The sequence below is a fragment of the Mus caroli genome, chromosome 15 (genome assembly GCF_900094665.2).
Source record: "Mus caroli chromosome 15, CAROLI_EIJ_v1.1, whole genome shotgun sequence".
Taxonomy (NCBI): Eukaryota; Metazoa; Chordata; class Mammalia; order Rodentia; family Muridae; genus Mus; species Mus caroli.
The window spans coordinates 4,853,862-4,880,282 of record NC_034584.1 but is presented as its reverse complement, the minus strand read 5'-3'; the positions used below and the strand labels follow the sequence as shown (position 1 = coordinate 4,880,282).

The following is a 26,421-nucleotide window of genomic DNA, read 5'->3' as shown; positions in this document are numbered from 1 at the left end:
TAATACACAGTATATTTCAGCTTCACCAGCTTTGTCATAAATATGTCTCTTAACATAAGTAATTATTTTTCAAGATATAATTCTTGAATGCTTGTTTTTTTGGGGTTTTTTTTTTTTTTTTTTTTGTTTGGTTGGTTTTTTTTTTTTTTTTTTTTTTTTGGTTTGGTTTGGTTGTTTTTTGTTTTTCTATCTCTTGAATTTCCCCTCTTTGAGATAACTTATTAAAGTGTAGGTGAGGCTGGCCTCAAATCCCTGACCTTTCTACCATAGTGTATGGGTGCAGGCATTGACAGTCTACAGGACACACCCAGATCTTTCCGCTCTCAGTCTAAAGTAGGTGTGGTGCCCTTTTTCCTTCAATATACTAATTTTGCTTTGTTTTCTGTGATGCTGGTGGTTCAATGTATGGTCTCATATGTGCTAGGCAAACACTGTACCACTGAGTTCCAGACTTTTGTTGTTATTTTGAGTCAGAATTTAAGCTACCCAAGCTGTCAGCAAACTTGATCTGTTTCCCAACTAAGCCTTGAACTTGCCTCCTCCTGAGTAGGAGGATTATAAGACTGTGCAACAACGAGGCTTGCTTCTTATTTACGTGTGGTGGGACATAGCAGGCTCTACTGACTATGTGAAATAAATCTCACTGTCTAGACTTCACTGGTTTCTTACAACGTGGCTCAGTTTGTTCTCATAGGCCTTTTATTTTCTATCAGCTGGAAATATGTTTAAAGGATTTGTTATATGTATTTTTGCAAGAACATTCCATAAGTAATGTATACTTTTTCATGTATCACATCTGGAACTACACTGGGCCCAGTAGTCCACTTATTTGTAGCTTTTTGGTGGCACCATCTCATGTTCACTGATCTAAGCATAGTATGTATTTTTAACTTTGTCATTACTAAGTATTCGGGGTTAATACTACTAATATTCTGTTTTCATTATATTATAAAGAGATCATCTGCTTTTAAGATTTTTAATACTGATTTTCAGAATACTGTAATGGTTTTAATTTTCACTCAAAAGATGACACCTTAAAAGAAGTTTGTAAGAATATCTTTAGTCATCTTGGTCATTGTCTATTAGTGCATGTCCTGTTTTGGGTATTTTATCCTGTTTTGTTTTGTTTTCTGATTTTTTTTTTTTTTTTTTTGAGGTGTGGGTAAAGGAAGGAGTGCAGACAAGATCTCTCTCAGTAGCCATAGCTGTCCTGGAACTCATTATGTACACCAGATTGGCCTCTAACTCACAAAGATCTCCCTGCCTCTGCCTCTCTGCCTCTCTGCCTCTGCCAAGTTCTAGAATTAAAGGCATGCATTACCACATTCAGCTGGCCTCTGTTTTTGGATAGAATAATTTTTAAAGTAGAATTGTATAGCTCAATCTAACTAGAAACTTAGTTGTACTTTACAGACACAGAAAAGCATATGGATACTTCATACATATCTTAATAGGAATAATATATTATTATATACTATATAGTATATAATAGTGTATAATAGGGGAATTTATTTAACTGTGCTATGACAGTTGGAAATCTAACCATTCACATATAAATAATGAATAAATACATTGTGTACATTATACAGCAGAATATAGGTAATTGTTTATTTAAAACAAATGATCTTAAGACTTCATATGTAAGAAATGGAAAAACCATAGCATAATGCCTAATTAGAAAGGAAGTCTTATGCCTAGAAATCATGAAGCCCTGAATTTTGTCCTTACACTGCATAAAACTAGATGGCACAAGCTTGGAATCCCAGCATCCAGGGGGTAAAGGAATGAATAACAGAAGCTCAAGAAAACCCTCAGCTACATAGCAAGTTTGAGGCACATGAGGCCCTGTTTGAAAGAAGAAATAACAGTTATAAAGGGATTTATAAACAGACCATTTAGAACACTATATTCATAATAGTACTTATGTATAATTTGGATTATATTTATCTACAGTAAAAGTATAAAGATATGAATGCAGAAATAGAGTGGTCTGAAGATAAACTATTCTCTCCTATAAAATAAAGAGAGAGGAAAAACAAATGGATCTGCAGTGACATCCATCACAGTATCTGGATTTGTAGTCCATGTTTGTGATTGGTTTGGTTTTGGTTTGTTGAGGTGGGCTCTTAAGTAGCCCATGCTGGCTTCATATTTGCTATATAGTCAAGGATCAATATATAAGTGTTCATTATATTCTTTACAACTTTTGTATGTTTAAAATATTCCTGTAATTCATTTCTGAGACTTTCTCTAGTTAATTTTCATATTTTTAACATGTTTTATTCCAGCATCGGTATCAAGTCCTATTGTTGCCGGTGGCTTGAGAAACATCCATGATAACAAAGTTGCTGGTGCATTATCTGGCAACTCAGCTAACCATCATGCTGATAACCCTAGACATGGCTCAAGTGACGACTACCTACACATGGTGCACAGGCTAAGTAGTGACGTATGTAACGTGCTAGTTCTAAATGCGGTAATGGCTGAGATCTGTCTTGTAGCCCAGCATTTTCATATCACAGGTGAAGGATATCTATTCTACCTTGAGAATTAAACTAGATTCAGAGAATCTAGGTATGAGCACCACATCTCCTGTTTCCCACAAAGCTTAATCCATAGAGCAGGATTGAATTTCAGTTTTAATTTAATAGTGCTTACACCAAAAAATTACCTCAAGCGGCAAACTTTTATTTGCTAGTGTTTGGTTTTTTTACCCTATGTCCAACTTTCCCCTTCCTCATATTTAATGTTTTCTCACTAAATATTAGAAATTTTCTTATTGTGGATGTCACGGCACTTTTATTGAAATTGCCTATATCTAAAGATAACAGATGACTGTATGTGCCCTCAGACATTTATGGCCTCCTAGGGTAGTCTTCACATCTCCTTTTATAGAAAGCAAACCCAAATGGAGCATGCTCATAATACCAGTTTTCTTTATTCATTGCCATGCATAGGCTGTTGATTCTTTTGGATACAATTTCAATTCTTCTAAGATATACCATGAAGAAAACAGGAAAGTGCAGAAGAATTAGACTATTGAATTTCAACACTTTACCTGTCAGTAATTTATGTCTCTTAATAGTTATCTTTAAGATTTTAGTAAAGCGTCTCCTAACATTCAAGATAGAAAATTTATGTTTTATTCTTAGGATGGCGATTCTTCAACAATGAGGAATGCTGCATCTTTTCCTTTAAGATCGCCTCAACCAGTGTGTTCTCCTGCTGGAAGTGACGGAACGCCTAAAGGTATTAGAACTAGAGTTTCCTTCTCTGTATTTCAAATTTCAAGCAGATCTAGACCAAAAATATGGGTATTTAAATCAGTTCCACTTCCCAGTAAACTCTTATAGTATTCTTAAACAGTTTCATTCTCACTAATAAATCCAATAGCCCTTCACAATCATAACTGTCTTAACCTCTCTTAAATGTTTGAACTGTTTAATCAGACTCAACTGTGCACCTTCTGAAAAGGAATTTACTTCACGTTGACCTGGCCAGCTTTTCTCCTGCTCTTTTTATTGACATTTGGGGCTCTTTTTTCTTTACTCCCTTGTCGTGTCAAGATTTCTGTCAGTAGAAATCAGTGTCCCTGCTGTACTCTTTTAACCTTTTGACCTTTAATCACAACACTTAGGAGCAGAGACATGTGGATCTCTGTGAGCTCCAGGCTAGCCCATGTTATATAAGAGCCTGTCTATAGAAAAACAGCAGTAACTTGTAAGACAATTAATAATGTATCATTCCTTGTAAATTTCTAATAAGGGCTATCCTGCCCCATATGGTTAAGCTGAACTTTCCTCATGATTTTTTTGCTAGATTCCCTACAAAGAAAACAAAATAAAGGAAAAAAGAAAGAAAAAAGATGAAATTAGTCAAGAGTGATTTAAAAAAAAAAAAAAAAAACCAGAGTGAGAAAGCTGAAGTGTATGGTATTTTAATTCAGTTTATGTATACATTTTGAATGGTTTAAAAATGCAGCTTCCATAACAGAAAACAACTTACAAGTTAGATAGCTCTCTTTAGCCATCCCAGTTAGTTATCATCCCAGTTAGTTATCCCAGTTAGTTATCATGGAAGTCTTGTCAATGTGAGAAGTTACTATGACTCCGGGAAGGGCTAACAGAGCAACAGTTTACATAAATAGCGAGCCTCTTTCCCTCTGACACGACGGGGAGCTAGATGTAGATAGATAGATAGATAGATAGATAGATAGATAGATAGATAGATAGATAGATAGTAAGTAAACACTTCAAATGGGAATAGCATAAATACAGTATCTATCTGAAGCCTAAATTTCACCTTATCAGGTTACTTTCCAACTAGTCGTAAAATATTAGTTTGTTGTCAGCCACATTAATTTGATTTTAAGGTAAATAGTTACAATCTAAGGTATGTATAATTTACTACATAAATTTTATATATAAAAGCATAGTACTATGTAAAAATTCAGACAAAAAAATCTGATGCTTATCTTTTCTTGCTTGCTAGCTATTTAACTTTGTACAATTTTCTGAACTTCTGTAAACATGTTCCTTTTTAGCAAAATTTTGACAGTAATGCTTAAGAATGTTCTTAAAAATTAAAGAATTAGTCAAGTATGGCGGTACATACAGGTAATTGCAGCATTAGAGAGCTGATGGCAATATCAGGAGTTGTAAGTCAATGTTGGTTTCCTAGCAAGTTCAGGGCCAGCTAGGATAGTATGAGCCTTTCTTGAAAATTAAGCGAAGTGGTGGGATATGAAGTATCTTGTGCAGTTCAAGCTACAGTTCCAAAGTACCTTGGACTAGATGATTTCTTAATATTTGATTCAATTTATCTGTGTTAGCACTTAATATGTGAGGTGGCACAACCATTTATTTCTGATGAATTGTTTTTGTAGGATCAAGACCACCTTTAATTCTACAGTCTCAGTCTTTACCTTGTTCATCACCTCGAGATGTTCCTCCAGATATCTTACTAGATTCTCCAGAAAGAAAACAAAAAAAGCAAAAGAAAATTAAATTAGGCAAGGATGAAAAAGACCAGAATGAGAAAGCTGCAATGTATGATATAATTAGCTCTCCAACCAAGGACTCCACTAAACTTACATTAAGACTTTCTCGTGTAAGATCTTCAGATATGGACCAGCAAGACGATATGCTATCTGGTATGGAAAATAGCAATGTTTCAGAAAATGATATTCCTTTTAATGTGCAGTATCCAGGACAGACTTCAAAAACACCCATTACTCCACAGGACGTAAACCGCCCACTTAATGCTGCTCAGTGTTTGTCGCAGCAAGAACAAACAGCATTCCTTCCAGCAAATCAAGTGCCTGTTTTACAACAGAACACTTCAGTTGCTACAAAACAACCACAGACTTCTGTAGTACAGAATCAGCAACAGGTATCACAACAGGGGCCGATATATGATGAAGTCGAATTGGACGCGTTAGCAGAAATTGAACGGATAGAGCGAGAATCAGCCATTGAAAGGGAGCGCTTCTCAAAGGAAGTTCAAGATAAGGGTAAGGGACCTCTCTCTCTTTACTATACTTCAGCATCTGGGCACATGTGTATTAATCCCTACATCTTTTCACAGGTATGAGTTCCATTCGCTAACTGAAGCATCTATATCAGATTTGATAATTCAATACCACAAATTATCAATTTTGAACTACATAACTTTATTTGTACTTTTATACTAAAATAAGCATTGTTTCAATATTACACTCATTTTCTCTAAGTTATGCTAACAGAATTACATACCATCAAATTTTTTTGATGCCAAAACAAGGTTTGTTACCAATTGAATTAATGTTTTAAGGCAGGTACACGCAAGGGTGATGGTTGATGGCTGTAATTTCTCTATTGGGAGGCAGAAGCCAGAGGATTGCTGCAAGTTGAAAGCTAGGCTGCGCTTTATGAGTTTGCTGCCAGCCTGGGCTACAGAGTAAAGCTCCATCTCGAAAGATTATAACTCATAAAATAAAATAATAATACAGAGTGACTATATCTGAGAACTTACGTATATGCTTATTAAACAATCACATATTTCATTTTGTTTACATTTCTTCTGTTTTGATAATACAAAGATTTTTATAGTAAATTTTGGAAAGTTTTAAGCCAATATTAAATAACAAACCCTAAGAATCAAAGATAGTGAATGAATACAATTAAGTGTTCCCTTTTATCAGACGAGTCAATAGTAGGGCACAGTTTGAAGGTATACCTACCTGTATTATTAGCTTGTATGTAGGCTTACTTCATCCTTCATAATGAAACACAAGTCAGTCTCTAGTACCTTTGGTAAATGCTAGGGGCAAAATCCCTTAAAGGTTTTAAGCAAGATACACGAGTTGCTAAAATTACAAGTGCAGTTTACAAATTTAAGAATTTGATGTCTTTACAAATGTGTGTGCACATTTGATTATCCAAACTTAAAGCATGCTTTGTGGTTTAATTTTATTTCTTGATACTGAATGGAGGTCATTTTTACCAATCTGCTATATGACAGGTCCCTGACTAAATAACTGTATCTGTTCTATGAAATATGCTGAAGATTCGTGTTATGTTTCCTGTCATGATGAATTTTTAACATTGTTGAGAACATATATATATATTTATAAATGTTTATATTTATAAATTATCACATGATAACGTTTGCAGTATAAATCTTGAATAGAAGCTGTAAGTTCTTTTTCCTAGTTAGAGAATGAGAGTCTGGCTTTGCTCTTTTTTTTTTTTTACCTTTTGAGAACCTTGGTCATAAACCTTTGATAAAGAAAAAGTTGCTGATTCTTTTTTACTTTAGTTTGTAATATGGGTTTCAATATCAGTTGTAATGTACATTATACTCTCTCACTTTATAAAAATGTGTGCATGTAACATTATTAAGCATTTCTTGATAATATTGATCTACACAAAATCTGTGATTACTACAACAATCTTGCAACAAAAAGTTGTGATTGGCTGACCAAAAATAGTAATAGTGTAGAGAACTTAATTTCTGTGTGACATTTAATTTTTGTTATGGAAGATTCTGTTTGGGGGGATTGTATAAATGATTTTTAGTAATTGTTGACAAGATCAAAAACAGAAAAAAATGGCAAACACTTTTGTTACGTTTTCTGTATTTTTATATCACATTTGTTGAAAACAGAGATTATATTTTTCAAAGTGAAATAAGGGGCTGAATGAGTCCGTGGATAAGAGCAAATTCTGTTGTGTCAGAGGTCTGGGGTTTGCTTTTTAGCAGCACAAATGCCTATAACTGCAGCTCTAGGGGGTCCAGTGCCCTCTTCCTTCTGCTACAGGCACCTGTACACATGTGAACACACACACACACACACACACACACAAGAATAGAAGGAGCTGGAGAAGGACTCAGCAGTTAAGCTCACTTGTTCTTGCAGAGCCCAGTACCCAAATGCAGCTCCCAACCTCCACAACTCTAGTGCCAGGGGATCTGTTGCCCGCTTCTGACTTTGGCAGACTTGTGGTACACAGACATACCATGCAAGCAAAACATCCAAACACTTATTATTAAAAGTTGAGTGAAAATAAAGTTAATTATACTAGGTGGGATTCACCTATTAATACACTTATTTAAATTCTTAACTTCTTTGGGAGAATAAAACAAAGCAATTACAATTTATTATACCTCCAGGAAATTATAATATGTATCTTGAGTTCTCTAAATAGTTTTCTCCATAATCTGTGATTTTGTGGCTAAAACAAATGTAACTGAAACTCAAGAGAATAAAGCTAGTATACCGTTTTAATGATGGCTCATGCACACCCTGTGACTAAGGACCAAGTAGGTCTTACTAACTTCGTGTCACAGTTGCCATTAAGTTGTTTTCTGATACCAGCTCTACCTAAAATTATTGTGGTGTTCCAGGGTTGTAGGTAAGATTATAAATAAAAGTGTTATTCTCTGAAGTGATAATTTTGTCAAATGAGCCCTGAAGAGACACAATATTCACTTAAAATTAATTCATCATTTCTTACCATTATTTTGATTTTAAGACTAAATCCTAAACTTTGAATGTATTCTAGAATATGGCTCTTAGAACTTTTGTTATATCACTCGAAACAAGGAACACAGAACTACTTGTCGGTCTAATTTTGTGTGCCTTTCTAGTATCTGCGCTGTTGGCCATGACATTTATTTGTTATGGAGCAAGATTTCTGTCAAAAAAAAAAAAAAAAAAACCAGACTAACTTATCTTATAAGTGAGAATAAAGCTGATAACTGTAAATTAAAAAACAAAATAAATTAGTCTTAGACATTTTAGCTAGATTATACTTTTATATTATTACCTGGTTCCTCTACACATAGGCAAAACCTTTTTCTGTCTGCTGAGTACTTATGTTCTCTCTTTGGATATTCATAAAAATATTCACTAAAAGACTAATTGAAACCTACTGTTATATATATACACCATTCCCAAAGTGTTTCTTTCAATCTGTTTGCTCATACTTGTATCATCTGTATTTGTATACATTGATTTTAGAGATTTTATTTTGCTTCGAGGATGACACACCAGATTTGTATCAGTTTTTCATGTGCTGAATATCCCTGCTTTCTTTTTGTTCCTTGGTTTATCTTTCTGTATTTTATCTTTTGCCTAGGTCTGTTTTCCATATCAGCAAATGTAAGAAATAGCCAAGCTTCCTACCATGTTGCATATTGTTAAGATACTTGGACTGTAGCCCTGTAGCAAAGTATAGGTTATCTTTATTTCCACCCAAAAAAAAATCTAGAATGTTCCCGCATATAAGACTTATTAAGCATCAAATTTACAGCTTTCAGAGCATTGTGAATTTTATATTTTGAGATTCAGGATGTTCAGCTAGTAAAGTACATGAGAATATTTCAAAATCTGACAAATTCAAAATCAGAAGTGCTTCAGTCCCAAGCAGTACAGATAAGGCATAGTCAACTATATTACCTGCTATTTTTTTTTGAAATAGTGATACTGATTTCTGAGAAGAGAGTAAACAGTGAGCTGCCTGGCTTGTGCCGTTGTTTAGGTGTGAGCATTGTCATTTGTCCCAGTGGCTACTGTGTACTCTGATGTAAGTGGTTTTAGGTTTTCCTTAAAATATTTTTAGTAACTGTTACAATTTGTTTTTTAAAGGCCTGAGAAGCTGGAGTTATTAAAAGAGTTGGTCTTATTTTCAAAATATTCACAATTGGGTGACAAATGGTTTCGAAATTACCCTTTGTATATATTTTCTTCAGAAGTGTGGTGGATTCTGATAGCTACTGTTAAGATACCTGATTCTGAAGAGCAATTAAAGGCACTCCGTTTTCTGAGTAGTAAAATGACTCTTTACAGATGGGTTGTACATAAAGGACTGTACAGCCGAAGGTCATGGTATAGTGAAGACACAACACAAGTGGACAGAGCTGAGCTGTCCACGTTCAGAGCCTCTTTACAGGGATAAACCTTCAAGAGAAGGAATCAGACTCTGAAACCAGAAAATTAGTGCTCTTCCTGTATCCTAACTCCCTGCAACAATGATGTATTTTTTTCTAGCTTTATTTTAAAAGTGTAGTATTTTTCAAAAGATGAAAAATTCAGACCTGGTTTGATTCAGATCTGGATTCAGGTCCATAACTATAATCTCAACAGGTCAGGTAGGAAAATGAAAAGTTTGAGGCCAGTGTCAGGGAGAAGAGGGGTGGACAGAAAAGGGAGATGTTGCATATTGTTAAGATACTTGGACTGTAGAGAAAACTGTCTCCTGAGAGGCTCTGCCAGTGCCTAGCAAATACAGAAGTGGATGGTCACAAGTATCCATTGGATGGAGCACAGGGTCCCCAATAAAGGAGCCAGAGAAAATACCCAAGGATCTGAAGGGGTCTGCAGCCCCATAGGAGGAACAACAATATGAACCAGCCAGACTCCCCAGAGCTCCCCGGGACTAAACCTCCAACCAAAGAAAATACATAGTGGGACTCATGGCTCTAGCTGCATATGTAGCAGAGAATGGCCTAGTAGGTCATCAATAGAAGGAGAGGCCCTTGGTCCTGGGAAGGCTCTATGCCCCAGTATTGGGGAATGCCAAGGCCAGGAAGCAGGAGTGGGTGAGTTGGGGAGCAGGGGGAGGGGGGAGGGGACAAGGGACGGGATTTTCAGAGAGGAAACTAGGGAAGGGGATAGCATTTGAAATATAAATGAAGAAAATATCTAATTTAAAAAATGTAAAAAAAAATTAAAAAGAAAAGATGAAGGGAGGAAGAACTAGAAGGGGAAATGGAAGGGAAAATGGAATACAGGAGAGACCGTGCATGGGAAGATAAGTATGTTATGAACACCAGAAACTCACTTGACAATTAAAATGGTTTTTATTATTGTTGTTGTTATTAAAAAAGAAACCTCTACTCGCAGGATTTTTTTATGCTAGAAAAAGTAAGATCTTGCTGTATTGCTTATATACAGTTTATCTTTTTTGTTACAGTTCACAGATTCCGTAGTTTTAAAAAATTTCTTTGAAATAACCTATTTTCCAAAATTTTGTTTTTATAACAAAAGGTAAATTAGAATGACGTTAATTACCCATAACACTTTTAAGTGTTCTTTTTAATTCCTTAAAGGTCTACCTGCTAAGCTAATGTTTATTTCCAAAATATTGTTGGGTTTTTTTTGTTTGGTTGTTTGGTTGTGTGTGTGTGTGTGTGTGTGTGTGTGTGTGTGTGTGTGTGTAAAAGAATGAGCCACAGATTTAACAAAATCCTAGAAGCCGGGGATTAATTATATTAGTTCTGAAGTATATGTAAGTTACTATTTTAATGACATTTACAAAGTCTGTTGCCTTGAAAATATAGAAGTCTTACAGTTCTGGTGTTGTCATAAAGGTTAAGCTTAATAAGAGATTCTGTTGGTTAATGTAGTAATTGTCTCGTATGCTCTGTGGCAGGATTAAAAATTTCGTGGCAATGTTTTAAACAGATTCTAGAAACATATTCTGAGAGTTTTTTCCGTAGGTGTTGATGCAAAAGGCTTCATACATACATACATACCTCTGAGAGGGTATTTGGAACTTGGGAAAACAATGTAGTGATAACTATGGGTTTGACTTCTCTGCTTTAGGGATCCTGGAGATCAAGCACATGGTCCCGTACATTCTAGGCAAGCATTCTTCCTCCTGAGACATTTTCAGCCCCAAAGTACATTTTCATTATATTTGATTAACTTTAAATTGGAATGAGCTGCTCCTTGTGTTTGGGGGAATAAAACTATGGTATATAAAATAAGCATTACAAACTTAAACAATATTTTCATGATTTATTCCATTACAGTGATTTTTCACTGATCACCTTGAAGTTTTAACCTTGTGATACTGTTCTCCTTAAGTGTTATACCCCATTGGTGGATATTATCAGAGAATCTAGAAATTCTCCTTTTAAAGTAACTAATAATGACTTTTAAAGCATAATCAAGAAGTTTGGCAAATAAACTGAATACACAGAATCCACAAAATACTATAAATCTAACTGTTCCTAAGAACATAGGCAGTGAAGCAGGAATCTTCTGAGTTAAAAATAGAGTCAGACAGACATAGAAATGCACTGCGTCACAATCTATCAAACAGTAGATTTGTGTTAGTATACATGCATCATTATATTTCAGAAGACTGTAGTTCTTTTTCCCCTGTGGTTGATGACATAAGTCACTAGAATGAAAAGCCTGAAGACAGTTTTGTTCATTGAAGTTTCAAAAAGCAAGATTTATCTTTAAAAAGTAAAGTAAAACACATGCTTATAATTAATTCCCCATGCTGGTTCAGACAACCCTGGGCTATCCTATAAGTTCTAGCCCAGGTTACTATATACCTGTTCCATGCTTCTGAGTGTGCCCATGATACAGCTTCCCCATCCCGTCCTACTTCATTGTATGCTAGCTTTTAAGTTCCATGTGTGCTGTTAACACCAGAAGAGGAGGAAGCCAGTTTAAAGTATGATGGCAAAATCAGAGTGTTTGATTAGTCTCCTATCATTTACCTTTTCTCAGTGATGTAACTTATATATACTTTTTAGTTTTATTCTTTTCTAGTTCATATATTTTGCATGTAGTAAAAGATGTGTTTCCAGTTGTATTTGGCAGATTTAGGACTTGTAATTGTTTTAACAATTAAAATGATCTTAAGTGAAAATATATGGCTAATAGCTAGTCTTATAAAACAACTTAGGTCTTATATAAACATAAATTCATATGTATGTGTTAAAAGTTCTATTCATTTGTATTCTTGTTCTTACACTCTCCAAAATGCTGTTGAATTATTTTAATATTCTCTGTTAATTATTGAAGTTCAGTAAATATACATATATTATCTTCTCAAAACTTAAGTTTTAAAAATAGTCCTCCATGCTATTTTATATCTGCATACTTATATTGTATTCAATACATTGGAAAAAGTTACTATTAAAAACTGGTTTTTGTCAGATAAGAAGGAATTTGTCTGTTACTGATATTGAATATTTATCTTTAAATTTCAGATAAGCCTTTGAAAAAAAGGAAACAAGATTCTTACCCACAGGAGGCTGGGGGTGCTACAGGAGGTAATAGACCAGCTTCTCAGGAGACGGGTTCTACGGGAAATGGGTCAAGGCCAGCATTAATGGTTAGCATTGATCTTCATCAGGCAGGAAGAGTGGACTCTCAGGCTTCTATAACTCAGGATTCAGACTCCATAAAAAAGCCTGAAGAAACCAAACAGTGTAATGATGCGCCCATTTCTGTTCTTCAGGAAGATATTGTTGGAAGTCTTAAGTCTATACCAGAAAACCATCCTGAGACTCCTAAAAAAAAGTCTGATCCTGAGCTTTCAAAAAGCGAAATGAAACAAAATGAAAGTAGGTTATCAGAATCTAAACCAAATGAAAATCAGCTGGGGGAGTCAAAATCAAATGAAAGTAAGTTAGAAACTAAAACTGAGACCCCAACAGAAGAACTTAAGCAGAACGAGAACAAAACGACAGAGTCCAAACAGAGCGAGAGCTCTGTAGTTGAGCCTAAACAGAATGAAAATAGACCGTGTGACACAAAACCAAATGACAACAAACAGAACAACACCAGGTCAGAAAACACAAAAGCAAGACCTGAAACCCCAAAGCAAAAAGCTGAAAGCCGGCCTGAAACCCCAAAGCAAAAGAGTGAAGGCCGGCCTGAAACCCCAAAACAGAAGGGTGATGGACGACCTGAGACTCCAAAACAGAAGGGTGAAGGCCGGCCTGAAACCCCAAAGCAAAAAGGTGAAGGCCGGCCTGAAACTCCAAAACATAGGCATGAAAATAGGAGGGATTCTGGAAAGCCATCAACAGAGAAGAAACCCGATGTGTCTAAGCATAAACAGGATATCAAATCTGACTCACCTCGATTAAAATCAGAAAGAGCTGAAGCCTTAAAGCAGAGACCTGATGGGCGATGGGAGTCACTAAGACGTGACCATGATAGTAAACAAAAATCAGATGACAGGGGTGAGTCAGAACGACATCGGGGTGATCAGTCAAGGGTTCGAAGACCAGAAACATTGAGATCTTCTAGTAGAAATGAACATAGCACTAAATCAGATGGTTCAAAAACTGAAAAGCTAGAAAGAAAACACAGGCATGAATCAGGGGACTCACGGGACAGACCTTCTGGGGAACAAAAATCAAGACCAGACAGTCCTCGTGTAAAACAAGGAGATACTAATAAATCAAGACCTGGTTTTAAGTCACCAAATAGTAAAGATGACAAAAGGACAGAGGGTAACAGAAGTAAAGTAGACAGTAATAAAGCGCACACTGATAATAAGGCCGAATTTCCAAGCTATTTGTTGGGGGGGAGGTCTGGTGCATTGAAAAATTTCGTCATTCCAAAAATCAAGAGGGATAAAGATGGCAACATAACTCAGGAAACTAAGAAAATGGACATGAAAGGAGAGCAGAAAGACAAAGTAGAAAAAATGGGACTAGTTGAAGATCTAAACAAAGGAGCTAAGCCTGTAGTTGTTCTGCAAAAACTATCGCTGGATGATGTCCAGAAGCTAATTAAAGATAGAGAGGAAAAATCAAGAAGTTCCCTTAAGTCTATCAAGAATAAGCCATCAAAGTCAAATAAAGGTAAGAATACTTCCACTGTCATTGTATTCTTTAAGTTTGCTAAATACAAGCAGTGCACATCTATAAAGTCAAAAAACCTGATACATGAAAATGCAACAGTTAAATCAAACAGCAATGAATTTTTTCAAGAATATATAATTTTTTTTTTTAGTAAATTGTTCTTTCTCACCTATACTTGAACGAGTATGATAGTCATGAATTTTACTTTTTTATGGGTTATAGAAAAACATTCTATCTATGTTCTTTCAGGGATTTCTGAAAATTACTTGTTAATCAAATGAATGATGTATGTGGTAGTAGACATATTTAGCTTTAAAAACGTACCTTGACTATAGAGATACACTCTACAATGAAGTACTTAATTTTCATTGTCTCAGTAAAGTTACACATGGTATAAAGGACCCAAGTTTATAATTTTTAATTGTCTTATACTGTTTCCTTACTTACAGACTTTATGACTTCATTATTGATGAATCATTTGAATTTTTGTTATTTATAAAATAATGTAAACGGTTATTTTCTGGAGAGGCAGTTGGTGAAAAAAGGTTTTATAACTTAAATATAAAAAGGTTGGGAATAGTGTTTACTTCTTAAATTGGTTGAAATTGTTACTTTGTGGAGTTGAAGTTAGTGTTCTTTTTTCATGGTTGCTGAATTAAATTCTTGAGTTACCCACTTAAATTAAGTGCTGAGAATTTAATTGCAGTTTATGAAGAAAATAGATCTTTATATACCTGTACTTATAATATAGTTTTTTAGTGGTGCCATGTACATAAACCTCCTTAGCCTGCGTTTAAATTATAATTTGAAGGCAGTAGAGCCAAAGTTTGATTTTTAGGTTTCCATTCTGTGACCTTCACTTAAAACTTAACTTTATATATACTTATAAGCAAGTATATGAAAATTATCCATAATTACTGTCCAGTATAGTAGTCAGTAGCCTTTTGGTTGTTTTAGTTCAAATTAATATAAACTAAATATTGAAATCTGTTTTTCGTTAGTCACATGTGTCTATTGACTGCTATACTGTTTAACAGGAATAGACAAAATTTGTATCATTACAAAAAGTTGGACTCTGTAGCATTGCAGTATAATCAAAACCAAGTTATTTTGTAACATACTGTGGTAACTTATCTACAGAGGATAAGTATTACAAAAGTCTCTTCATTCAAAGTGATCTGTGGCTAATCTATGACTGACACAGATAGATATGTGATTTGTTTCTTTTAAATGAAGCTCGTTGGTTTGTTTGATAGGATGGATCTCTTGTTGGTTTAGAGTTTTTTTACAAGGTTTCTATATGTACCCTGACTGTCCAGGAACTCACTCTGTTTACCACGCTAACCTTGAACTCAGAGATCCACTTGCCTCCAGTTGCTGGGATTAAAGGCATGCTCCACCATGCTCAGCTAAATGAAGATTTTCTTTAAATATTTCCCAGTGAAAGTTTGGGGACAACTTGTATTTATAAAGAATATAGTTTGGGGGCTAAATGGTGGTATGTGCCTTTAATTCCAGCACTAAGGAGGCAGAGACGCAGGTCTCTGTGAGTTCTGTTATACATAGTGAGTTCTAGGACAACCATGAGTATTTAATGAGAACCTGTTTCATTAAAAACATAATGAACAAAAGCCAGTGAAAAGGTACAGGATAAAGGCACTTGATGCCAAAGCCTGGCAGCCTGCATTTGAGTCCCAATCTCCATGAATGTAGGAGAGAGTCAAATCCACAAATGTTTCCAACCTTTACACAAATACTATGGCAAGCATACCAGCATACACTCAATACAGGTACATGCACGTTCACACTCACACAAAATAATATGTTATTGTAGTTTTAATAGAAGTAGAAAGCTGGAGCCAGGCATGGTGGCGCACGCCTTTAATCCCAGCACTTGGGAGGCAGAGGCAGGCGGATTTCTGAGTTCGAGGCCAGCCTGGTCTACAGAGTGAGTTCCAGGATAGCCTGTGTTACACAGTGAAATCTTGTCTGCAAAAACCAAAACAACAAAAAAGTATATGTTGATCTTTTATGTTGTTACAAACTCTGTAACAAGAGCTACTTAATTTCCAAATTCTTATTTCCTCAACTTTTAAAAACTTTTTTTGTCCTGTCAGCTTTCTGACTTTTGTTACATTACAAAAGAAACCTGCTCATATTCCTCTATGTTCACTTCTCCTGACCCTTGTTTTGATTTGCAATCATTATACAATAAATTCTATGCCATCCTGTTTCATTTTAACATTGTCTTTGTTCCTATGATACTGAGGAGAAACTTTTAATGTCTTATATTTATATCAGCATATAAAATATCAAAAATTCTTTTTTAAGTTTCATCTAATTATGTACAGGATATCTACAAATAAAGTAGTAATAATAAAACATGATCATTTAAGAGTGGCACGATGAATTAACATGCTTTCCATAGTCCTTAACAGTTTAATATCAGTAATTACCAGCATAGTGTTGGTATGGGCAATAGGCTCAGTTTTAGTACTGCATGGGCATGGCCTAAAGGTGCTCTCTCTCACTACGTAACCAGTTTGTATTTCACGTCACCTCATAGCATAGCTGCTATAGATTTCTCAAACATGTAGAGGAGTCATATGTCTTAATTACTCTTCTGTTGCTGTGATAAAATACTCCAACCAACCTACGGAAGAGGTTCGAGTCCATCATGATAGAGATGTCAACATAGCATAAAGTTAAAGCGGCCAGCCAGTTACATTGCAGTGGGGCCGGGGGGGGGGGCGGGGAGAGGGAGAGCAAGAGTTAGCAATGAATGCTGGTACCCACCTAGCCTTTACCTTTTTATGTAATCCAGGACCCAAGTCCTGGGAATTTCCCTACCAGTCAAGTTATTCACATATATGTACACACAGACACACACAACCACACATACACACCCATCCCAGACCTAAGCTAACCTAAACCCTCACTGATGTGCTCAGAGGCTTTCTCATAGCTGATTCTAGAGCCTGTCAAGTTGATAATCAATATTAGCCATTGCATATTTGATGACAGAGTAAGGGTCAGCAAGTGACTCATTAAAACTTTATTTTATTTTAGAAAGATCTTGAACATACTAAATTCCCTTATTCTAAATAAAATTAAGGTAATCTTGCTAAAGAGAATCCATGCAAACATTAAAATAATAAATACTTAATATTGTACTAAACATAAAATGGGTATTTTTTTTTATTTTTTAGGTATTTTCCTCAATTACATTTCCAATGCTATCCAAAAAGTCCCCAATACACTCCCCCCCCCAGTCCCCCACCACCCACACGCACCCCTTGGCCCTGGCATTCCCCTGTACTGGGGCATATAAAGTTGGCAAGTAAAATGGGTATTTTAAATATGGTACCTTTTTTTTACCTTTCCCACCAAAATTTTCTGGCTTCTAATGTTTCAGTTTTTTTAAGATTCTCATTTAAATTTATATAAATTATAGTACTAGAAATTATGGAATTCATACTTTGAATAATAATTACCTTTCAAAGCTTAATACATTCATCTTTGAAAACTGAGAATCCAGTTTTCTTCTACTTTGTACAGTTGTGCAGAGCAAATGAATGTTGTAATAAGAGCTATACTCTATATAAGACTATAGCCACTCCAATTTTATTGACTTTATCTAATGCAGTTTTAAACTGTCTTTATGTGTGTATTGTTTGTAAGCATTGTATATTTAGAATGTCCCTGCTGCATGTCATTCCTATCATTATATGAACACAGCAGAAATGGGATCATATGTCTTGTTATTTACGTAATTACTTACTAGAAAGCATGTTCTAATAATAGTCTTTCATGTAGTAATTTGGCAACTGAACGTTGAATTTTTTTTCAATGCTGGTATCAAAATTAAAACTAGTATAATACTAGTACTGAGTTGGTTTTTGGGGAGGGGGTATTTTGTTTTTGTTTGCCCATATCACTTATACTAGTCATCTTTCAGTATACTAATCCCATTGTGTGTATCTTTATTAAGTAAGCCATTTTACACTAAGGCCTCCCTGACAGGCTCAGGATGCTCAGTAACCCCCTCCCCAGTGACAGGTGATCTGTAATGACCCTGACTTTGTAGAGACGCAGTGATTACACCCACAAGATAGCCAGCACCTCAGTTCATTTTATGGACTGTTATACAACAAGGCCGAGAGGTACCGACCATCTTTGTAATTATCTTTCAGTGTGATCTACTTTCTTTGTATTCCCCTATTTGAGGATATTTTAAGATTATAGTGACTAAAACTAAAAATCTTCAGTGTGGCTCTTTTATTTTATTGAATAAATATTCAACTGTGGCATTGCTAGAGTTTGAACATTATTTGCTGTGTTTGTATTTTTACACTTTTAAAGGAGTCTGAATGAGCAGGGGTCAGAAGATGATATATATATATATATATCAGGGGTCAGAAGATGATATATATATATATATATATATGATATATATATATATATATATATATTCATAAGGAACATGGCAGCAGAGCCTGAATCATTAAAAATAATCTCAAAACCATAAAACTTCCCAGTGAGATGGTGCATGCCATCCTAGAACTTGAGACAGGTAGATGAGTGACTTTGAATTGGAGACCAGTCTGAAATACATAGCAAGCAGGCTCCAGGCCAGCCAGAGCTACATAGTTACATGAATGAGTGAATGAGTGAGCAACTATAAACCTAATTTTCCAACTCGCTTATTAGGCAGCACTTGAAATTACTGGGTAAGATGGCTCTCCGGTTAAAGGTGGTTGACACCAAACCTAGCAACCTAAGTTCAGTTCCCAAGAACCAAACAGCAGAGAAAGAAAAGAAACCCCGTAAAGTTTTCCTCTAACTTCCACACATACGCGATGGCATGTGTAGTTACATGTTCTGCTTACATGTTCACTCCACATAGTGAGTACATAATGAGTTTTTAAAAGAAGAAAACAAGGAACTCACAAAGGAGACTCAGCAGTTCATACATTGCAGAGTTATGTTTCTGTCAGGAGTGCTGCCTAGACGCTTGCACCGCTTAGCCTCATAAGTCTTCTCTGAGTGACTGTTAGCTATTCCTCCCACCTCGTGTGGGGCAGGCGATCAGATCAGCACACAACCACAGTTAGCCTTCCAGGAAGCATTCAAGACCTACATGTTCTTAAGCAAAACTAAGGCAGCTTTGCACGCTGCTGCCGTGTCTCTCTACTCACTTAAATTAAGACCTTGCTCTGTGACCTGAATTATAATCATATACTCTATCCTATTACACTGATGACCACTAACATTTTACTCAGTTACTTAGCTTTGACTCAATATATGAGCCTCCATGCCAAAACTAGAGGGTTTTTTTTTTTTTCAGTTTTCTATTGTTTTTATTTTTCTCAAGTTAGTGCTGGAACATATTCTAACAGTTCTTTCTCTGAAGCCAGCCGTTTGTGACCTCAAGAGCTTGTGTTATGAGCTGTCCATCCCATGTACTCACTGGAAATTTGAGTCCCTAGTTGAGTCTTCTGTTAATCCAACAGTCACTAAGCACCATGCGTTTACATCAACTCCCTGCTGTCTGTCTATCTTGGTAGGAAAAGCAGAAGACTTTGAGGCCTTGTGGTACTGAGTTAAAGCTTTCAGAACAGCAATGGGTATATTCTCCAAATTGGTGTTGTATTATATGTCTTAACTAATGTTATAGATTCTTGAGACTTGGAAATATAGCATGATGCCCATTTCCTTTTCTGGCGTGATTTATATAAGCACTATTACTTGAATATTATAACAGATAATGTTAATGTTGGCTATCTAATGTTTCCTGCTCTAAACCAGTAAAGAACTATTTGATTTCATTTTATAAAATATTTCATATAAGATAATCAATTCTGATCTTCTACACCAAGATTTACAGAGGTAAGTAAAGTTAGGTAAAATTGTCTGTCGCCTTTATTAGTCATCAAAAATGAATTGTCTTGAGAAAATTATTTGCTACTTCTACTTTATTTTTAAACTGCCAAAATCATACTAACGTGTTCTTCCTAGAAGCTGTATGAATGCTTATGTCTCTAGGTTTACATGGTAAAGTGTAATGACTCTTAATATAGTTTTTTGGTAGATTTTTTTTTTTGTCATTACTCTCTTATTGGAAAATGTAAAACTATTTCATAACATACTTGAATTTATTTACTATTTTCAATTGTAAGCATTTTTAAATATTTTGGTGTATTGATCATACTTTATAGACTTCTATTATATTTAATTTAATGTTCATTGTTTTGTCCTTACAAGGAAAATTTTTATGATGCTAAAAGGTACTAAATTGCTTCTCAAATAGACAATGACAGGTAAAGATGTTACCTAACCACCATTAGGCAACTGTCAGAATTATAGAGGAAGATGGAGGTGGTGTGTCCTCCATTTTACCACGTGCACTGAAGGTTACATTAATTTCAGGCTATGGGGGCCTGCTGTAGACCTAGAGAGACACAACATAGAGATGACGGTGTAACTTAGTGGGACAGTGCTTACCTAACATGGACAAGATGCCTGTATCATTAATCTCGGTTATTACAATAATAAAGTCAATTTTTAAAATTGTCATATAATTATATATGCATATAAATTTATTACATTTAGGGTTACTATTTAAGTTATAATTATAAAAAGATTTATTTTATTCTACTGCTTTGGTTAAAGTTTTTATCTTCAGATTTAAATTTCTTTCTTGCCTTTTATTAATAGGTAGTATAGATCAATCAGTGTTAAAAGAATTGCCCCCTGAACTCCTGGCAGAAATTGAATCTACCATGCCACTTTGTGAACGTGTGAAAATGAACAAACGCAAGCGTAGCACAGTTAATGAAAAGCCAAAATATGCTGAAATCAGTTCAGATGAAGATAATGATAGTGATGAAGCATTTGAATGTAAGTATCATTTAACTGTCTTTAGGAGTTAAAGGCAGATTAATATGTGTAACATAATTTGGGGGTTAACAAGAGCACAGTTACCTTAATTCTTAATAACTTAGTATAGCAAGACTTTTTTCTTTATACTTTAAAACTGTATGAAAGATGAGTTCAGTTGGCACCAAGAAAAAGTCTAGCTGAGCTGTAATAGTGATAGAAAACACCCGTTCTGTGTCTATTTGTATTTAACCTGTACTGGACTCCGGATAGAGAGTAGGCGTTGGATATTAAACTACACATTAAAAATGTGACCCCTATCTCACAGTCTCAGTCTGTTGGGGGGATCTGTAATGATTGTACTACAAGTGGTAATCGTAGATGCAGGGTGCTGTGCGAGCACATTGCCATCAATGTCAGTGGGGGTTCAGAGAGTGCTTACTGGAAGAGGTGACACTTGAGTCTGGAAGGACACGTAGGAGATAGCCAGATAAAGAAATATTTAAAACCATACTATCACTAAATTATGAATGGCTTAGCCACATTGTGATTTATCTGTGTGGTTTGGACCTGGCTTCTCCTTTTGCCCAGCTGTGTCCTGGAATTCCTCCCTTGTTTCACTGTTTTCCAGAGCTGGCTTCTTCACTACACAGCTACCTCTCTACAACACTGTGATCACCTGTCTTTGCACTAGACTTGCTATACCTCGCCTGTCTTCCTACTGGTCCACTGAAAAAGTTCTTCTCTTTTATCCCTATCTTCCTTCTTCTGGAGCAAGAGAATTGAGCCTAGCCAAGAGGGGTCAGCAACCTTGTTTGACTTAAACGGCATTCAGTGGAAACAGACTATGGGAGATCTTCACTTGTGTGCCAACTGACTTAGTCATAATGACCAAAAGAAGTGGGAAGACCACCAGTGTGTTCTACCTTTTCCACCTAGTGTCTGTAGATTGAGGTGTGACAAGCAAGGGCAGGAAGGACAGATGCATGCTGCCATTTTTAAGTGTATATTGCCGATGGAAGCTCTTCACCTCCTCCAAAGCTTTTAATCAATGTTCATTTACTCATCCTTTCAAAATTGTGAGCTCTTCAGCTAGAGCAGTACACTATGATACTGAACAGATTTTACGTTTTAAAATTGAAATATACAACCAAGATAATCTACCATGTGTGATTGTTATAATTTGTGTTATTATGAGATGTATTAACAATACAGTATATTAAAATGGCTAAAGTTTTTTTTTTAATTATAAACATTTTGGTGAAATAAGAACATGGTTAGCTCTGGAAAGTAAGAAGACAAAGGAAGCGTGTTGGCCCTAAAATTCAGTTCCTTTTATTTGCATGTCTGTCTACTCCTTCCCCTATCCTTTCACCATTCTAAAGTCCTTACTTGCAGCTTCATTATAAACTTCACTTCTTCTCTGGCTGCTTGAGTGGCTGCCTGCATTGCTAAGTTGGTGCGGATTATGAAATTACTGAATAATAAAAGCAAAGGATAACAATCAGAAATGTCCACTAACTACAAAGTAGGGAAAAGTTGAGCCACGCCTTTGTCATCAATGTAGACACAATTTTTTTCTCTTTCTGTTGTGAAAGATATTGTCTCATTTCATGGAAGTGTAAAGCCTCACCCTAAGACTATGGGTGCCATATAACTGTACCCAGGAGTACTGAAAGCTCATGTTAATATTGTTAAGAGTATTTAGGCTTCAGCTTCTGCTATGAGAAAAGGAATTTTCTCTAGATTTTAAAAAAGATACCCGAATGGTTTACTGTTTTTGCTTCGTTTATTTCAATCTAGTTAAGTATAAAAATCAAGGGTCTACTGATTCGACTGTTGAAAATGTTCAATTGACATAAAGAACCAAATTGTCATTTTGCTATAAGAGTAACCAAAGTTTTGTACTACTGTACAAAATTAAAAAGTATCATGTGAACAGTAGTTGGAAAAATTATGTTGTTTTGAGATAGACTTTGTGAAATTTAGGACTTCCCTGAAGTTTAAACAAATTGGTTTACTAAAATCTAAGGATTAAGGAAATAGTATTGTAATTTGTAAATAAATAAATAACCAAAGAAACTCTTTGAAAGTTGAACTTAACAGATGAACTTAACCAAAATACAAATATAAAGTCACTGGTACCAGGAAAAGGTGGAGAGGGAGAATGAAGGAAATGGGGGTGGGGAGCACTAAAATTCCGAAAGGGGAGGTAGAGAACTGTGAATTCATACTTCCTGGGTCTCGTTTGTGCTCCTATCCGTCCTCTGCTTCTTCTAGAGCAGTGAGGGAAATAGAGAAATTAACAAGCTAGCCTACTAATTGGGATGGTGCTAACCTCATGGAACACACTGTGGTATAAACATTGTGGGGTTATTCACTCTGTTCTAATCCAAACTGCCCAAACTTTAATGAATGGGACAGAAAGATGCCCTAAGGCCTCTAAAGAATGATGAGTGCAGCATACTGTATAATTCCTAATAACCACAAGATTTATCAAGGATTTATAGTGATAGAATTGAAGGCCGAATATAGAATTTTTTTTAATTAATTAAAATATAGAGTAAAATAGTTTGTAGTTTTGGTTCGTAAGCATAAGGTCTCATACTTGACATTATAGCATGCCTCGTTCTGAGCAACTTTGTTAGTTCCTTATTTGGTAGACAAGTCAGTAACTGTTGAAGTGTTGCAAAATGTTTAGTGAATATTATATAAACACATGATCCATCTAAGTGAGTCTCTCTTCCCCCTTTTCTCTAATAATGAAACAAGTTGTTTAAATAGTGGGTGTTCTTGAACATACCCTAACCATAAACGTGAGGAGGTCTTGCCTCTTCTCACATAGTTTATAGCTTAAAGAGACTCATATCTTCAATAGTTATGAAGTAAACTATTGAAGATTTGAATATATTCACTCCCCTAGAGCTGTTTTCAATAACAACTCTTTTAAGACCAAGTTACCCTTTTCTGTCCATACTAGAGTTTAGTACCAGGAAGCAAACCAGATCATGAACAGGAATAATTATGGCATTTAGACATTTATTGTTCACACATAGTGATACCAACACAAATATAAATAGGGCATTCGAGCCAGATTGACATCCTTAAATCTAAGCCTTGTAGTGGGTTCAAGAGGTTTCTTTTAATATTTCTGTATTGATCATAGTTAGGAATTCATAGAAGCTAGTCAGAGGAAGGAAGGTGTTTAAAAAAATCAACAGACTAGTCACCAGCAATTTGTTACTATAGTAACTGGTATAGGGACCAGCTAGATAGTTCATCAGTGAAAAGGCACTTGTCACACAAGCCTGGCAACCTACATTCAAGCCCGGAACCCACTTAAAAGGTGCAGTGGGGAGCTGCCCCCGAGCTACATGCACACACACATACAAAATAACAGCAAATAAATATTTTTAAATACTGTTGTAATAATCTCAAGCTAGGACAGACACATCAGTCCTATCTTGTTTTTAACAAGTGGTGCCTACACCAGACACCAGGTGTAGAGTGTATTTTTCACGTGCACTGCCTCTAAGTTTCACTGCAGAACTGTTGCTTTTTAATACTGAACTGTAACCCTTTCTTAAAGCTCAAATCATTTTCAACTTAATACATGAGTTGATATGTCAGATGAAATTCTTTGCACAGAAGCTCCTCCTGTCAGTATTGTTGATCTTAGCAGAGTGCATATAAACTTTGGACAGATGGGGGGACCTTTGAAGGTAACATATATAAACATGCTTCTGGAGCATGCGTAAGCCTAGAAGCTTGCCTTGAGTCTAGCATGCCAATTGTCGGAGAATTATCTATCTCAGTGTGTTAGTGTTTGCAGTTTTGATATATACTATCTCTGTAGGTTTGTGGTGTTAGGTCATCAGAGTCTCTGGAATTTATTGCTAAGTTGTAAGTATAACTTAGCTGTTAATTGATGGAGTATTTGGTCACATATATTCTGTAACACTATCTCAAAAGTTGACTATTTTACCCCCAAACCCTTCTCCTGACAAAAATTATAAATGGTGGTTGTTTTTGAACCAAAAATATCTAAATAAAGGTTGTTTTATAAGTCGTAATTAATCTGAATTTTACATTTACTTCTTACTGATGTGCTGAAACCTCTCACTGAAATGTACACTGTGCTTTAGCGTCTCAGAACCTTCCTATCGGGTTATTAGCAAGCTAACTTCGTGTACAAACCTTTAGCTTTAGATTACATAATGCTCAAATTCATGGTATCCTCTCTATACCCTCATTTAACCTTCTGGGTAGATGAATGGCTTAGACTTTCATAGACGAACAGAATGAAGATGTAGTTCATTGTAAAGTACAAGTTTTAACAGTCTTTTAAAGTGAGGTAAATTATTTGTCATGGGGATTTGCTTCTAGCCTCTAGGAAACGGCATAAAAAAGATGACGATAAAGCTTGGGAATACGAAGAGCGCGACAGAAGAAGCTCTGGGGATCATAGGAGAAGTGGCCACTCCCATGACGGAAGGAGGAGCTCGGGTGGTGGTCGATACCGAAACCGAAGTCCGTCAGATTCTGACATGGAAGATTACTCCCCTCCTCCCAGCCTTAGTGAGGGTAATTAATTCATCAGTCCCAGGGGGTCTCTAAACCAATTTCTATTTCCTCTTCTAACTTTGAAGAACTTGTTACTGTGGTATCATTCTTGAGTTTCAATGTTTCTTTTTGTTTGTTTTAGTTGCTAGAAAAATGAAGAAAAAAGAAAAACAAAAGAAAAGGAAAGCTTATGAGCCAAAGCTAACTCCCGAAGGTAACATCTCCGTTTTGCTTTATGTGCTTCAGCTTTACTTACTGCTGAGAATGGGAGCATCATTTTTTTTCTCTCTTGCAGAAATGATGGATTCTTCAACTTTTAAGAGATTTACAGCCTCAATAGAGAATATTTTGGATAATTTAGAAGATATGGATTTTACTGCATTTGGTAAAACCAATTTACAGGATATTTTACTTATTCCTTTGTGTCTAGTTTTTTGCAAGATTCTATAGAAAATACAGTCATAATGTATACTATCAAGAAACTTGAAGTCTAGTGTGAGTTCATGTTATCCAACTGAAACTACTGCAAACACAAGCTCCAAGTTGGTAGCTGTCTTAGGCTCTGAGAACACTGCCACCACAGCAGGGCAACAGCAGGAAACACTTCTCCGTGTAATTCCTGCATATCCCCCAAATATGGAGAAAATAGCAGACATGGGAATCAGTTCATCAGTGCAGTCATACACTGTTCAACTATATAAGGATATTAGGTGCAAACACACATACAACCTGAGGCCCTGATAGAAAAACAAATAGTACAGTATATCAAATAAATTAGACCACCAGCTAAAACGCAGGACACTGAATGATATATTTGTATAGTTTGATAAGATGTAATTATATCTGAGTATAGCAACATGTGTTAAAAATTTGTTT

At 35.6% G+C, this 26,421-nt stretch overlaps 1 protein-coding gene across 3 annotated transcripts in view; it reads left to right on the top strand.

Annotated features, from left to right (window-relative positions):
* The window catches only part of Nipbl (NIPBL cohesin loading factor), a 181,477-nt gene that overhangs the window by 103,363 nt on the left and 51,693 nt on the right, over positions 1–26,421 (top strand). For all 3 annotated transcript variants that reach the window (XM_021183780.2, XM_021183779.2, XM_029469689.1), the window contains 8 exons: positions 2,289–2,449; positions 3,153–3,249; positions 4,886–5,512; positions 12,496–14,103; positions 20,821–21,003; positions 25,369–25,566; positions 25,688–25,759; positions 25,841–25,930. In XM_021183780.2, coding sequence (XP_021039439.1) covers positions 2,289–2,449; positions 3,153–3,249; positions 4,886–5,512; positions 12,496–14,103; positions 20,821–21,003; positions 25,369–25,566; positions 25,688–25,759; positions 25,841–25,930 — 3,036 coding nt within the window. The remainder of the gene's footprint in view (positions 1–2,288; positions 2,450–3,152; positions 3,250–4,885; positions 5,513–12,495; positions 14,104–20,820; positions 21,004–25,368; positions 25,567–25,687; positions 25,760–25,840; positions 25,931–26,421) is intronic.